Source organism: Pantherophis guttatus, chromosome 7 (assembly GCF_059756535.1).
Source record: "Pantherophis guttatus breed Tessera chromosome 7, ASM5975653v1, whole genome shotgun sequence".
In the NCBI taxonomy this organism is placed as follows: Eukaryota; Metazoa; Chordata; class Lepidosauria; order Squamata; family Colubridae; genus Pantherophis; species Pantherophis guttatus.
Window position 1 is genome coordinate 56,543,354 of NC_142069.1, and position 13,371 is coordinate 56,556,724.

General features: G+C 46.2%; 1 protein-coding gene across 8 annotated transcripts in view; it reads left to right on the forward strand.

Annotated features, from left to right (window-relative positions):
- The window catches only part of CNTN1 (contactin 1), a 315,977-nt gene that overhangs the window by 232,527 nt on the left and 70,079 nt on the right, over positions 1 to 13,371 (forward strand). For all 8 annotated transcript variants that reach the window (XM_060689023.2, XM_087873256.1, XM_060689029.2 and 5 more), the window contains 2 exons: positions 2,503 to 2,630; positions 6,269 to 6,444. In XM_060689023.2, the coding sequence (XP_060545006.1) occupies positions 2,503 to 2,630; positions 6,269 to 6,444 (304 nt within the window). The remainder of the gene's footprint in view (positions 1 to 2,502; positions 2,631 to 6,268; positions 6,445 to 13,371) is intronic.

Below are 13,371 nucleotides of genomic sequence, written 5' to 3' on the forward strand. Positions count from 1 at the left end.
AAATATAAAATTTTGGGTAGCATGTTCATCTTAATCGTAGCAATCCTCCCCATAAAGGAGAGTTGCAATCTTCCCCATCTTTCTAAATCAATTTTAATTTGCTCAATTAGTCTATTGTAATTTTCCTCTTTAAGCGTCACGCATCTTGATGTCAATTGAATCTCTAGATATCTAATTTTTTAAACTATCTGAATATCAATTTTCCCTCTATATCTCTTTTTTGCTCCTCTGTCATGTTTTTTACTAACATTTTCGTTTTGTCCTTATTTATCGTTAAGCCGGCTACCTCCCCATATTCCTCCAGTACTTCCATAATCGTACGCCCAATTGCATTGGCTCTTCAATAATAAAGATGACATCATCTGCGAATGCTTGCAATTTAAAAATTTCATTTCTGATCTTCAAGCCTTTAATTTGAATATCTTCTCGAATTACTCTATTTAATGTTTCTAACGATAAAATAAACAGTAGGGGCGATAGTGGACAGCCCTGTCTTGTGCCTTTCTAAATTTGGAAGTTCTTTGTTATTTCCCCATTAATTACCACTTTTGCTTCTTGTTCCAAGTAAATTGCTCTGCACATCCTTATAAATTTTTCCCAAATTCCATATACTTTAGTTGATTTAAAATGAATTTAGTTGATTTAAAATGAATTTAACATTATCACATGCTTTCTGTGCATCAGCAAATATTAGTACCATCTGTTTTTCATTGTGAGGCTCATAGTATTCCATAATATCTAATATAATCCTAATGTTATTTCTTATATATCGTCTGGGCAGAAAGCCATTTTGATCAGAGTGGATAAAATTTTCTAAGAATTTTTTTAATCTTTCGGCCATAATTGTCGACTTTACTTTTCTCTACATTGAATTTTATTTTGTTAGATAGGGCCCAGTGTTCAAGTCTGTCAAGATCCATCTAGATCTTGAGCCTATCTTCTAGGATGTTAGCTATTCCTGCCAGCTTAGTATCATCTGCAAATTTGGTAAATTCCCCTTTGATTCCCTCATCTAAGTCGTTTATGAAGACATTGAAGAGTTCTGGGCCTAAGATGGAACCTTGTGGCACCCCACTGCTTACTTCTCTCCATGTAGACTTAGACCCATTAAGGACTACTCATTGAGTATGGTTTGTCAGCCAGTTGTGAATCCATCTGGTGGTGAAGCTATCTATCCCACTTTTTTCTAGCTTACCAAAAAGTAGGTTGTGGTCTACTTTGTTGAATGCCTTGCTGAGGTCTAATTATATTCACAATATTTCGCTGGTCTACTAATTTAATCACTATGTTGAAGAATGAAATAAGATTGGTTTGGCATGATCTGTTTTTAACAAACCCATGCTGGCTGCTAGTTATTACTTTACTCGTTTCTAGGTGTTGGCAGATCTGACTTTTTATTATCTTTTCCAGTATCTTCCCGGGTATTGATGTTAGGCTGATTGATCTGTAGTTTCCTAGGTCTGTTTTTTTTTCCTTTTTTGAAGATGGGAACCACATCAGCTCTTTTCCAGTCCTCTGGTAGTTCCCCAGTGTTCCAGGATTTTTGAAAGATGTGGTGCAGTGGTTCTGAGATGACCAGCTCCTTTAGAACTCTGGGATGTAATCCATCAGGTCCTGGTGATTTGTATTCATCAAGATCAGACAGGTGTTCTCTTACTATTTTTTTTGCTTATTTTAACTTTTATTTCCAGTCTCTTTTTTACAGTTATGTTTCTGTTAGGTTGGGCTATAGTTTCTTTTTGCGTGAAGACCAATGCAAAGAATGAGTTAAGCAGTTCTGCTTTCTCTCTGTTGCCTGTTACTTCCATGCCATCTTCTCTCTTTAGTGGACCAACTTTTTCCTTGATTTTTTTCTTATTATTTATATGTTGGAAGAAACTTTTTTTGTTATCTTTGACTTTTGTTATAAGTCTTTGTTCATTCTGACCGTTTGCCTTCCTGACTTCGTCTTTGCAGATTCTGGCTATCTCCTGATATCCTGCCTTAGTTATGTGTCTCTCTTTCCATTTTTTGACCTTTATTCATTGCACAAAGATACGCAGAGTGACAAGAAATGAATGAACGCAACCCTATCTGTTTGTCATTCAAGACGGTGGTTGCTTTTGAATGAATCTAAAAAAGTGTACAAGTATTTTAAGGAGTCTACTCCTTATGGGCAATACAACCTTTAAAATAGTGGCATTTTTTTCATACACCTATTGGTGCCATCTGCTTCCTATAAAGGGTTTTTTTCTCCAGTCATACTAGTTCAGCATAAGCTATATGGTTGCCTATATTTTGCCACCATTGAACTGCTGTGTAATACTGGAAGTTGTGTTTGTTCTATTTGGGCAATTGAGTAACTCTCCCTCTTTCCTGGAGTTAAGCAGCACAGGTATGAACAGACTGTAATAGACAGGAGTGTAATGTGTAATGTGTAATGCCATACTTCCATTTCCATCCACATTTTCTTATTATTATATTGTTGATTGTCAAGTTTCTTAACAATTTCTTTTTCAATAGGATACATATATGGTATGATGGCAGCCTAGAAATTATTAATGTTACAGCAGTAGATGCAGGCAATTACACCTGTTTTGTGGAAAACAACAAAGGAAAAGCTAACAGTTCTTCTGCTCTTATAGTCACAGGTAATTCTCAAACTTCTCTACATTCTCAAATTTAAGTAAAGCATGGACTTCAGATTGCATATGTTGAAATCCTTTTCAATTTTCTAAATAAATCTGGGTCAATTTGATAAGCCTATTAATTTAGTTGTGTATAACAAAATAATATATATTTCTTATATCTTGTCTCTGATTCTGATTACTGACTTTTTGTATGTGGATCACTGAGCTTACACTTTACAGAAGAGTAGCTGTATTAATCTAAAGCAGAGGTCCACAACCATTGCGGTTTGGCAGCCCGTCTGCAGGGGGAGAGGGGAATTGGGTTGTGTGAGTGGTGGGCTGGTGTATAAAAGCGTGGATGCAGCCCTTGTGCAAGTGACGGGCTGACGCATAGGCATGCAGCTTGACTTGTGCGAGGGCTGTTGCACATGTACATGAGTGCCTGCTGGCCTGCTGCTTATGCAAGTTAAGCTGTACACGCACACTCCAGCCAGCCACACACATGGCCCAATTCTGAAGAGGCCATGGCCCGATAATGGGCTGTGGCCCAGGGATTGGGGGACCCTGATCTAAAACATTCAGCAAAGAGTCTTGTGACAATTGGAACTTTTATTATCACATAAGCTTTCTTGAACTATAGGTTGCTTCTTTAGATGCATAGTTACTCATATATTAAAAGTTAAAATCAAGTACATAGATATTTATTTGTAGAGGAAAGTGAGAGGAAGAATATTTTATGTCAGAGACATAATAAAAATTATTTGTATTGGAGTACAATTTGCACTAGTCCAGGGGTGTCAAACTCGATTTCATTGAGGGCTGCATCAGGGTCTTGTTTGACCTCAGAGGGCTAAGGGGGACGTGGCCATGGTGGGTGTGACATGGAACTCATGTGGGGGAACCTGTGGCAGCCCAGTGCTAAGGCAGGACTTCCCTGAGACCTTCCCTCATTCTCATTATAATCTCCCTTCCTTCCTTCCTTCCTTCCTTCCTTCCTTCCTTCCTTCCTTCCTTCCTTCCTCCCTCCCTCCCTCCCTCCCTCCCTCCCTTCCTTCCTTCCTTCCTTCCTTCCTTCCTTCCTTTTCATTTTCCTTCCCTCTTCATTTTTCCTTCTTCTTCCTTCCCCTCTTTCCTTATTTTTCCTTCCTTACTCTCTTCCCATCTTTTCTTCTTTTTGTCTTTCTTCTTTCCCTTTCTCCTTTCCTGTCCCTTCTTCCATGCTCAAATGTTTTGTTTGGATAGCCCTCTGCCAGCCAAACCTTTTCCTTCCACACTGGATCCTGCATTCAGCAAGTCAAGCAGCAATTCATTTTTTTCATGATAGCAAAGGGAGGGAGAGTCAATTGTTACTGGGCACTTGGGCTTTGTAGGAGGTTTATTTTTGCTTTGAGAAGTTTGGATGGATTTTGAGAAGGTCTACATTGCACTGAATTTCAGGAGCAAAGTAAAGTTGAATTGACAGTAGAAGAGGGGCAAAGAGATGAACTGACAGTCTTTTAATACAGAACCTGGAGGGATTTTGGTGGACATTGAGGCATTTTCATTGGTATCAGAGAGTGGATCCCTGATCATGTGATATGTTCAAGGCTGGAATAGCATTGGTCTCTGGAACATCAGATTGCCATAAACCACAAGCCTTTATAGCTCCTAGTTCTCCCTTTCACAAGCCAGCCTTTCTTCCTCACTGCAACCTGCAAAGTTGTGCTGAAAAACCTACAAAAAGCACCCAGGACATCTCCCCCCCCTCCCTCCCTCCCTCCCTCTCTCTCAAGCTCCCTGCTTTTCCCGTTTGCTAGGGCCTTCACGAGTGGAGCAGCAGGTCTAAGACTCACCCCACATGTGCAGCGCAGTTAGAAGATGAAGTTGGATGGCTCCACCCCACCCCGCCACCTGCCTCCCCTCCCCTCATAGCAGCAAAGACATACTGTGGGATGGAGCATGTGGGTAGATGGCTGCCCAGCATTTCTAACAGGCTGAATAATGTGCCTCCTCCCCTATGCCTCTGCCTGCTGCTTAGGGCCATCTTGGCAGTCACAGCGCCCCAGACCCACCCTCACTGTGCATTTTACAGAGCCCCTCAGCTGGCGGGCTCCTGCCAGACACCTTCGGCCCTCACACGCTCACTGCCTCCTGTGTGTGCTCTGAGGGGGGGGCATCTGGCAGGGGTAGCCAGTCCCTCACTATGTCTGGGGCGAACCTGAGACACAAATAGTGTTGTTTCATATGCCTGGCTTAGATCTGATCCTGCCACTTAGTGGCTGCCCTGCCACTTCAGCCCCACCCCCTGTGCATGCGCCATGGGGGCGGGCCTGGGGTGGCCCCTTGTGGGCTCCAGGGTGGCCCTGCGGATCTAAGGCTGGCTGTGTTCTGGCCCAGATGGCTACCAGCAGCTTGTAAATCGGCACCCGATCAGCCTGGGCTGAGCTAAGGCACTGCGAGCCAATCATTCCCTGCTTCCAGGGCAGCTCCGCGGGCCGGATCTAATCACCTCGCAGGCTGGATCCAGCCCACGGACTTTGTGTTTGACATCCCTTCACTAGTCAAATAGAAATGATATAATTATTTTTTCAGAATAACACATAGCATTATACAATAGTATTTTATATAACTTTAAGCTAGATCTGAGTCACATAATTTTAAACATGATTAAATTCAGATCTTAGGCACCTAACCATTTAACAAGTGATTGTTTATAGCACCATTATTCAAATAATGTTGGAGTATTTCATAGAAGTTACTTTAAATATTATTGAGGAATAGGAAATATGCACATTCTTTATAGTACTAAGAATAGAATTTTATGTATTCAATGCAATTTGCATTGTATTCAATGCAATTGAATTTATTTCATGTATTCAATGCAATTTGAGTATTTTATTTATAGATAAATTCATTTAATTCTGAACTTCCATGTTATACTAATTACATTGCAGACGCTCAACCTGTTATTCACTTATGTACCCTGCAGTAAATTTACATGGTACTAACATGACTTTACACCACAAATTTGGTTTGGGGAGGATTTGAATATAATCCAGCCTACATTTTTATTGCAGAAATATTACCCTTATTGACACAAATGCAAATTTTCACCCACACTTTATTAAAGTCCCCATGAAAATTAATTTTCTAGAAGTAACCTCTTGCAAAAATTTAAATATCTGCTGCTTGTATTTGCTGCTTCTAGTCTCAGCTGTGATCTGGAACATTATTCTAAAGAAATTCCTGCCAAGAAATTGGTAATTGCATGATAAATTCACATGATACTCTCACCGCTGGATCATTCTCTCATCAGTAGGATACAAATAGGGTATATTATTTGGGTTGGTCCCCAAATAGCTCTCTTATGAATAATCTTCGACACAGGTTGTTGCCATAATTTTTTCCTTTGACCCTAAGATTGGCCTAGAACTGTATATACTATTCATGAAAGAAAGGTTAAGTAAAAACCATTTCTGTATCAGAATTTGCAAAGAAAAGAAAGACCTACCAAAACAATCACAAATTTTAAAAACGTTTTATATCTCTTTTGCTATTGAAATACAGTCATCCATAGTAAAGTTGTATATTTTTCAGGTTTTAAGTAGATCAGAGCCTCAATTGTTGCATATTTAATGACTTGCTAATATATAACCACATTTTTTCTGTTAACTGCAAAGCTGCAACAAGGATAACATTAGCACCAACTAATGTTGATGTCATTGTTGGATTGAATGCTACCATGCAATGTCTTGCATCCCATGATCCTTCTTTAGACCTGACTTTTATTTGGCTTTTAAATGGATATCCAGTAAATGTTGATAAAGAGAGTGATTATTATGAAAGATCTATCATGGTGAGTTGCCTCACATTTCTCTTTTCACATATTTACATTTGGGTGTAAATTTTTTTCTTGGCATTTTGGAGAAAGAAAAAGAGGGAATAATTATTATGAAGTGTTTCTTTTCCCCCATATTACAGTTTATTCCAGAAAGGAAAGCTATTATTATTATTTATTATTATTATTAATTCAATTTGTATGCCGCCCCTCTCTGAAGACAAGAAGAAGAAGAAGAAAAAGTTACTGTCTGATGAGCCACAATATTATAACCTCTTATAAACGTATTGTTCATAAATTCATTAGTAGCACTCCAGCATCAAAACAAGTTATTCCAAAAATTGCTTATTTTCATGTCCTGACTTCAAGCAATAGAGAATGTTGTTTATACATAGCAATATCTTCTTTCAAAGTTCCTCCAACTAAAAACAAAAAAAATGCACTTGGGTCTGCAGAATGATTGATATGAATCAGCCCCACTATGATAAATCCAGCCCACTGTGTTTGGTGTCAGACCAGATATATTATTTATTTATTGCATTTATAGTAACTGTCATTTTTTGTTTAGGCAAAGTCTTGGAGCATCCATTTCTTGCATTTCCATGGCTACTAAAGAACCTCTTAAAGTGCTGCTTTACATACTCTATGGGTCCTTCAAACAGAACTGTCCCATCTGGTGTGGTTGTTTCGAGCCAAGATATTAAGATTCCCTCCACAAATGCATAAGAAATTGAATTGAAATTTCTTGTTTAGACACTTCCCACCTTGTGGAATACCGTGTCTCCAGAAATGTGGATGACCTCTTCCCTAACAGTGTTCAGAGTCAAAAGGGGTACTTCACAGAGCTTTAAAGAAATAATTCTATGAATTATATTAAAGATTTAAATGTAAATGTTGCCTACTGGTAGCCTGGATTCTGTGTTGTGTTTTTAGTGATAATAGGTTCTACCAGGGGTTAAATGCACCCAGTTCAGACCAGATTGCCCGATCCAGTAGTGATGGCGGCAGGTGGTTCAGAGAACCAGTAGCAAAAATCCCTGCCCCCACCCCCATGCCCAGCTGAGCTGTGTAATCATCAGAGACTGTTTTTTTTACTTTTAAAAGCATTTTTTCCTGCAACCTCTTTGGCCGAAAAAATGCTTTTAAAAGTAAAAAAAAAAAAGCCTCTGATGATCGCGCAACTCAGCTAGGATCGTCAGAGGCTTTTAAAATCTTCAGGTAAATCCCTGCGCATGCGTAAGATGCCGGACCTCCGAGGGGCTCGCTGTTGAGGTTGATGGGGAAAAGGAGAACTTTGGAAACGTCGGAGGCTGTTTTAGTGATCTTGAGCCCCACGTTCAGCATGCCAATGGTCTGATGGTTCGGATGTGCCATCCCTTATCGGGATTGGCCCTGGGATGGCAGAACTACAGCGAGGAGACGTAATCGGAGCGCTGTAAGGAGGGCAGCGGCAATGGCGGCCTCCACAATGACTCCACAGCCGCGGAGCCCCGGAGATCGGGCATTTCATCTTACGGACCGACTGTAGGAGGTGAAGGAGTTAAGGTGGTCTGCGGAGTCTAACTGAGCCGGATGGAGAACTGAGGGAGGTGAGGGAATCATCTATAGCGACCCAAGCCTCCCTTCGATTTGACGGTGGCCGGAAAAAAGCTGAGCTGCCGGGGGAGGGGGGGTGCGGGAAGGCGATGGACCCGGCACCCGGAGGCTCGGAGGCCTGTTGGCTGCTTCAAACAGTTATTTAGCCCAGATTTGAGGCTCGGGGTGTATGGCCCAGCGGTCAGCTGCGCCTGAAAACCCCCTACATGGACCGAGACCTGGGAAGATCGTGGCAGAATTTGCTCAGAGAAAACGGGCAGGACTATTGGGGGTGATTTGGCCCGGAACATCGAAGGGAGTTGGGGAGTGATAGAGGGGGATTGCCAATTACCATCTGGTTTCCCTCTTGGATTCGCCCCCACCCCCCATGAAAATGGCCTCCCCCCGTTGCTACCTGGACTCTCTATTAGGTCGGCCCATTTTTCCATCACTACTGACTCTGGGACTTTATTATCACCCTCCTGGATTTTTATGTTTTTATGTTTGTTCTCTATCTCCTTCTGCTGCTGGCTAGTTTATTCCTGCCGCCCGATTTCCACCTTTAGGCCTTGGCTCGGGGGAGGAGAGATTGCAGGCTGGAGGGAGAAGCTGAGAGTCCAGGTCAAGGACTGCTGCTCCATCTGCAGGGAGAGAGTGACTATTGTTGGCCTTTTACATCCAGCCGCGGTGAGAGAACGGCTGTGGCCATCCGCCTGCATTGCAACCATCTGATCTGGTCGCCCCATCACTGTGAGAGAGTGAAGGGGCCCCAGCTTCATCCTGGCCAGCCTCTTTTGCCATCTCTCACCTCAATGACTATCTTTAAATCTTGCTGACATCCAAGGTTCCCCTTTTCCATCTCATCATACTTGTATGGCTTATACCTCGGCAGATTTGCTTGCGCTGCGAGATGTCCCCCTCTCGCGGCGATGGCCTTCCACTCTATCGAAGGCCTACCTTAAGGACGGGCTTTGGAGCCCCGAGAGGTGGCATGTTTTAAAGCGGGGATTGAGGGGTTTTTTAATTAGGGTTTTTAATAATCTTTTAAGGGGAACTGGGAGGGCGACCAAAGGGGATGGGGGGGGTAATCCACCTAGGTCAGGGCCCAGCCTGGCACAGGGTAACGGTTTGGAGGGCGCAGGACGAGGGATTGGGGATGTCATCAGCACGGTGGATGGGAGGGGCAGATATGGCGGGAGCAGAGGACCTTATCTTGTGCCGGGGGTGCGCACTCGCTACTTGAGAGCGATTGCACGCCCCGGTCCTCAAGGCTCCCCTCGGATATTAGGTGGCTCAGATACTCAGGACCTGGGCCTCCGGCTGATGCTGTGCAACGCCAGGTCTGTGGTAAATAAGGCCCCCCTCATTTACGATCTTATTCAAGAGGGGGGAGCGGACCTGGTGGGTATTACGGAGACCTGGTTGGGCCCGGAGGGAGGGGTCCCTCTGGTTGAGATGTGTCCACCAGGCTTCAGAGCATTCCATCAGCCGAGGGCCCAGGGGAGGGGCGGGGGGTGGCGGTTATTATTAACGAAGGTCTGTGTCCGAGGGAGACCACTGTGCCACAGATTGCCGGATGTGAGTCCCTCTTTGTGAGATGGGGTCATGGGGTTCAGATGGGGTTGCTGCTTACGTACCTGGCTCCCTGCCGCGTGGCAACGGCCCTGCCCGAGCTACTCGACGTGATAGCCACGGTGGCAGTTGATACACCCAGGCTTATGGTCATGGGTGATTTCAATCTGCCGTCTGTTGGTGAAACGTCAGAGATGGCTTGGGAGTTCATGGCTTCCATGACGGCCATGGACCTGACCCAGTTAGTTCATGGCCCCACTCACAGGGGGGGACACACGCTGGACCTGATTTTTGTCTCTGGCCAGTGGTTGAGTGGTCTTATTATAGGGGATATAGACATGAAACCCTTGTCATGGTCAGATCACTCACTCCTTCGTCTGGACCTTCGAACCGCTACACCCCGCCGCAGGGAGGCGGACCCAATTAGATGGATCCGCCCCAGGCGCCTGATGGATCCTGATAGGTTCCAGACAGAGCTTGGGCCAATTCCTGAAGATCTGGCACACGACTCGGACGAGGACCTGGTAGCTGCCTGGGATCGGGCGGCTGGTGGGGCCTTGGATCGAGTCGTGCCTTTGCGGCCTCTGACCCGGTGTCGATCCCTCGCGGCTCCTTGGTTCACCGAGGAGCTGAGGGAGATGAAACGCCGGAAAAGACGCCTAGAGAGCGGTTGGAGGGCCAGTCTCGCTGAATCTGACCGAACACTGGTAAGGTCGCATATTAAGACCTACCTAGTGGCGATAAAGACAGCAAAGTTTAACTACTTTTCCGCCTCTATTGCGTCATCAGGGAATCGTCCAGCCGCCCTGTTCAGGGTAACCCGCTCCCTGCTCCATCCGGGAGCGCGGGAGGATCCCTTGGAAGGCAGGGCGGAGGATTTCGGACAATACCTGTATGACAAAATCGCTCAGATCCGGGGGGATTTGGACTCTGACTGGGTAGATCAGGGCAGGGTGACGAGGAATAGTCTTGAGAATGTTACCTGGGAGGAGTTTGATGCTGTGACTCCAGATGATGTGGACAGGATTTTGGGGAGACTTAGTGCGGCCACATGTTTACTGGACCCGTGTCCCTCCTGGTTGGTACTGGCCTCCCGGGAGGTTACACGAGGCTGGCTCCAGGCTGGCTCCAGGGTGTTATCAACGCTTCGTTGAGTGAGGGTCACTTCCCCGCCGCCTTGAAAGAAGCGGTGGTGAGGCCTCTCCTCAGGAAGCCGTCCCTGGATCCGGCAATATTGGCCAACTATCGTCCTGTCTCCAATCTTCGCTTCCTGGCGAAGGTTGTTGAGAGTGTGGTCGCGCGACAGTTTCCACAATTCTTGGAGGAAACATCCTATCTAGATCCGTTCCAGTCGGGTTTCAGGCCTGGACACAGCACGGAAACGGCATTGGTCGCGTTGGTTGATGATCTCTGGAGGGCTCGGGACAGGGGTTGTTCCTCTGTTCTGGTCCTGTTAGACCTCTCAGCGGCTTTTGATACCATCGACCATGGTATCATGCTGCACCGGTTGGAAGAGTTGGGGATGGGGGGCACCGTATTACGGTGGTTCTCCTCCTTTCTCTCCGACCGGTCGCAGTTCGTGTTGGCAGGGGGGCAGAGGTCGACCTCAAGGCCTCTTATATGTGGAGTGCCTCAGGGGTCGGTCCTCTCGCCCCTTCTGTTCAACATTTATGTGAAGCCGCTGGGCGAGATCATCCGTGGCTTTGGGGTGAGATACCACCAGTACGCTGATGACACCCAGCTGTACATCTCCACCCCAGGCCACCCCAACGATGCCCTTGAAGTGATGTCCCAGTGCCTGGAGGCTGTGCGGATCTGGATGGGGAGGAACAGGCTCAGGCTCAACCCTTCCAAGACTGAGTGGCTGTGGCTCCCGGCATCCCGATATAGTCAGTTGACTCCATCACTGACTATTGGGGGCGAGTCTTTGGCCCCCACAGAGAGGGCTCGCAATCTGGGAGTCCTCCTGGATAGGCAGCTGTCCTTGGAGGAACATCTGACGGCTGTAACCAGGGGGACCTTTTGTCAGGTTCGCCTGATCCGCCAGTTGCGGCCCTTTCTTGATCGGGATTCCCTGTGCACAGTCACTCATGCCCTCGTCACCTCTCGCCTTGACTACTGCAATGCTCTCTACATGGGGCTCCCCTTGAGGAGCACCCGGAGGCTCCAACTGGTCCAGAATGCAGCAGCGCGGGTAGTGACGGGAGCAGCCTGGCGCTCCCATGTAACACCGCTCCTGCGCGAGCTGCACTGGCTCCCAGTGGTCTTCCGGATGCGCTTCAAGGTGTTGGTTATCACCTTTAAAGCGCTCCATGGCATAGGGCCTAGCTATCTTCGAGACCGCCTGCTGCCACCGACGATCTCCCATCGACCCGTGCGCTCCCACAGAGAGGGCCTCCTCGGGGTGCCATCAGCCAAACAGTGCAGGCTGGTGACCCCCAGGGGGAGGGCCTTCTCTGTGGGGGTACCTACCCTCTGGAATCAATTGCCTCCAGAGATAAGGAGAATCCAAGACCTCAGTGCCTTCCGCCGTGCCCTTAAAACCTTCCTTTTCCAGCAAGCTGGGCTGGCCTAATTTTTTAAGTTTTTTTAAGTGTTTTGTTTATTGTTTTTAATTAATGGGGCCAAATTTATATATGTATATTTTAACTGTATTTTAATATTTGTACTTGATGTTTTTACTTGGCTGTTCACCGCCCTGAGTCCTCAGGGAGAAGGGCGGTATACAAATTCAAAATAAATAAATAAATAAATAAATAAATAAATAAATAAATAAATAAATAAGCATTTTTTTCTGCAACCTCTTCAGATGAAGAGGTTGTAGGAAAAAAAAATGCCTTTAAAAATGTCTGGCGATCCCAGCTGAGTTGCCTGATCATCAGAGGCTTTTAAAAGCATTTTTTCTGCAACCTTTTAAGGTTGTAGAAAAAATGCTTTTAAAAGTAAAGAAAAAAGTTGGCCATGCCCACCCAGTCACATTACCCCCACCCCCCCAAGCCATGCCCACAGAACCGGTAGTAACAAATTTTACATTTCACCACTGGGTTCTACTGTGTCTCACTGAAAATAAGACTGAGTCTTAAATTTATTTTTCCTCTGAAAAACCCATTAGGGCTTATTTTGGGATATGTCTTATTTTTTTCATGTACAGGAGGTAGCGAGTGTAGGGGCCCATGGGAGTTGGAGCAGCCCTCTCTGTCCCACCATCTGCTTGCCCATGGCCGCAATGAGCCAAGTGCCCTGGCCTCTGCCTCCCCTGCCTGTTGGCCCTGCTGCTGCTGGGATACTTCTCAGCTGTGGCGGGCACCGTGCTGCTGTGCCTGCTGCACCTGCTTCTGCTGGAGGCCAGTGGCACCCAGGCTGAACAGCTCTTCGGCCAGGCCAAGGGGTGGTAGTGGGACCATCTCCCCGTGCTGGCCGTATGGCTCTGCATGACCTGCCGCTGCCCTGCCTGACCTCGGCTCTGGCTGCCACCCTGCTGGTGCTCTTGCAGTGCCAGCAGACCAAGCTCTTGGCATGCCCTGGCCTCTGCCCACCCTGCTTGCTGGCCCTGCTGCTGCTAGGACACTTCTTGACTGTGGTGGGTGCCATTGAGTGGCTGCCCATGCTACTGCTGGTCTCGCAGGAGCTCTTCGCCCTCCTGGCCACACTGCTCCCAACTTCCCTGCTGGGCTGCTGCTGCCTGGTGTGGAGCGAGTTGGCCAGATCTACAACCCCACCTGCTGACACCCTACCAAGGCCCCTTTGTCTGCAGCTGCCAGTGGAACCATACCACACCACTCTAATCTGCCGTCCCTG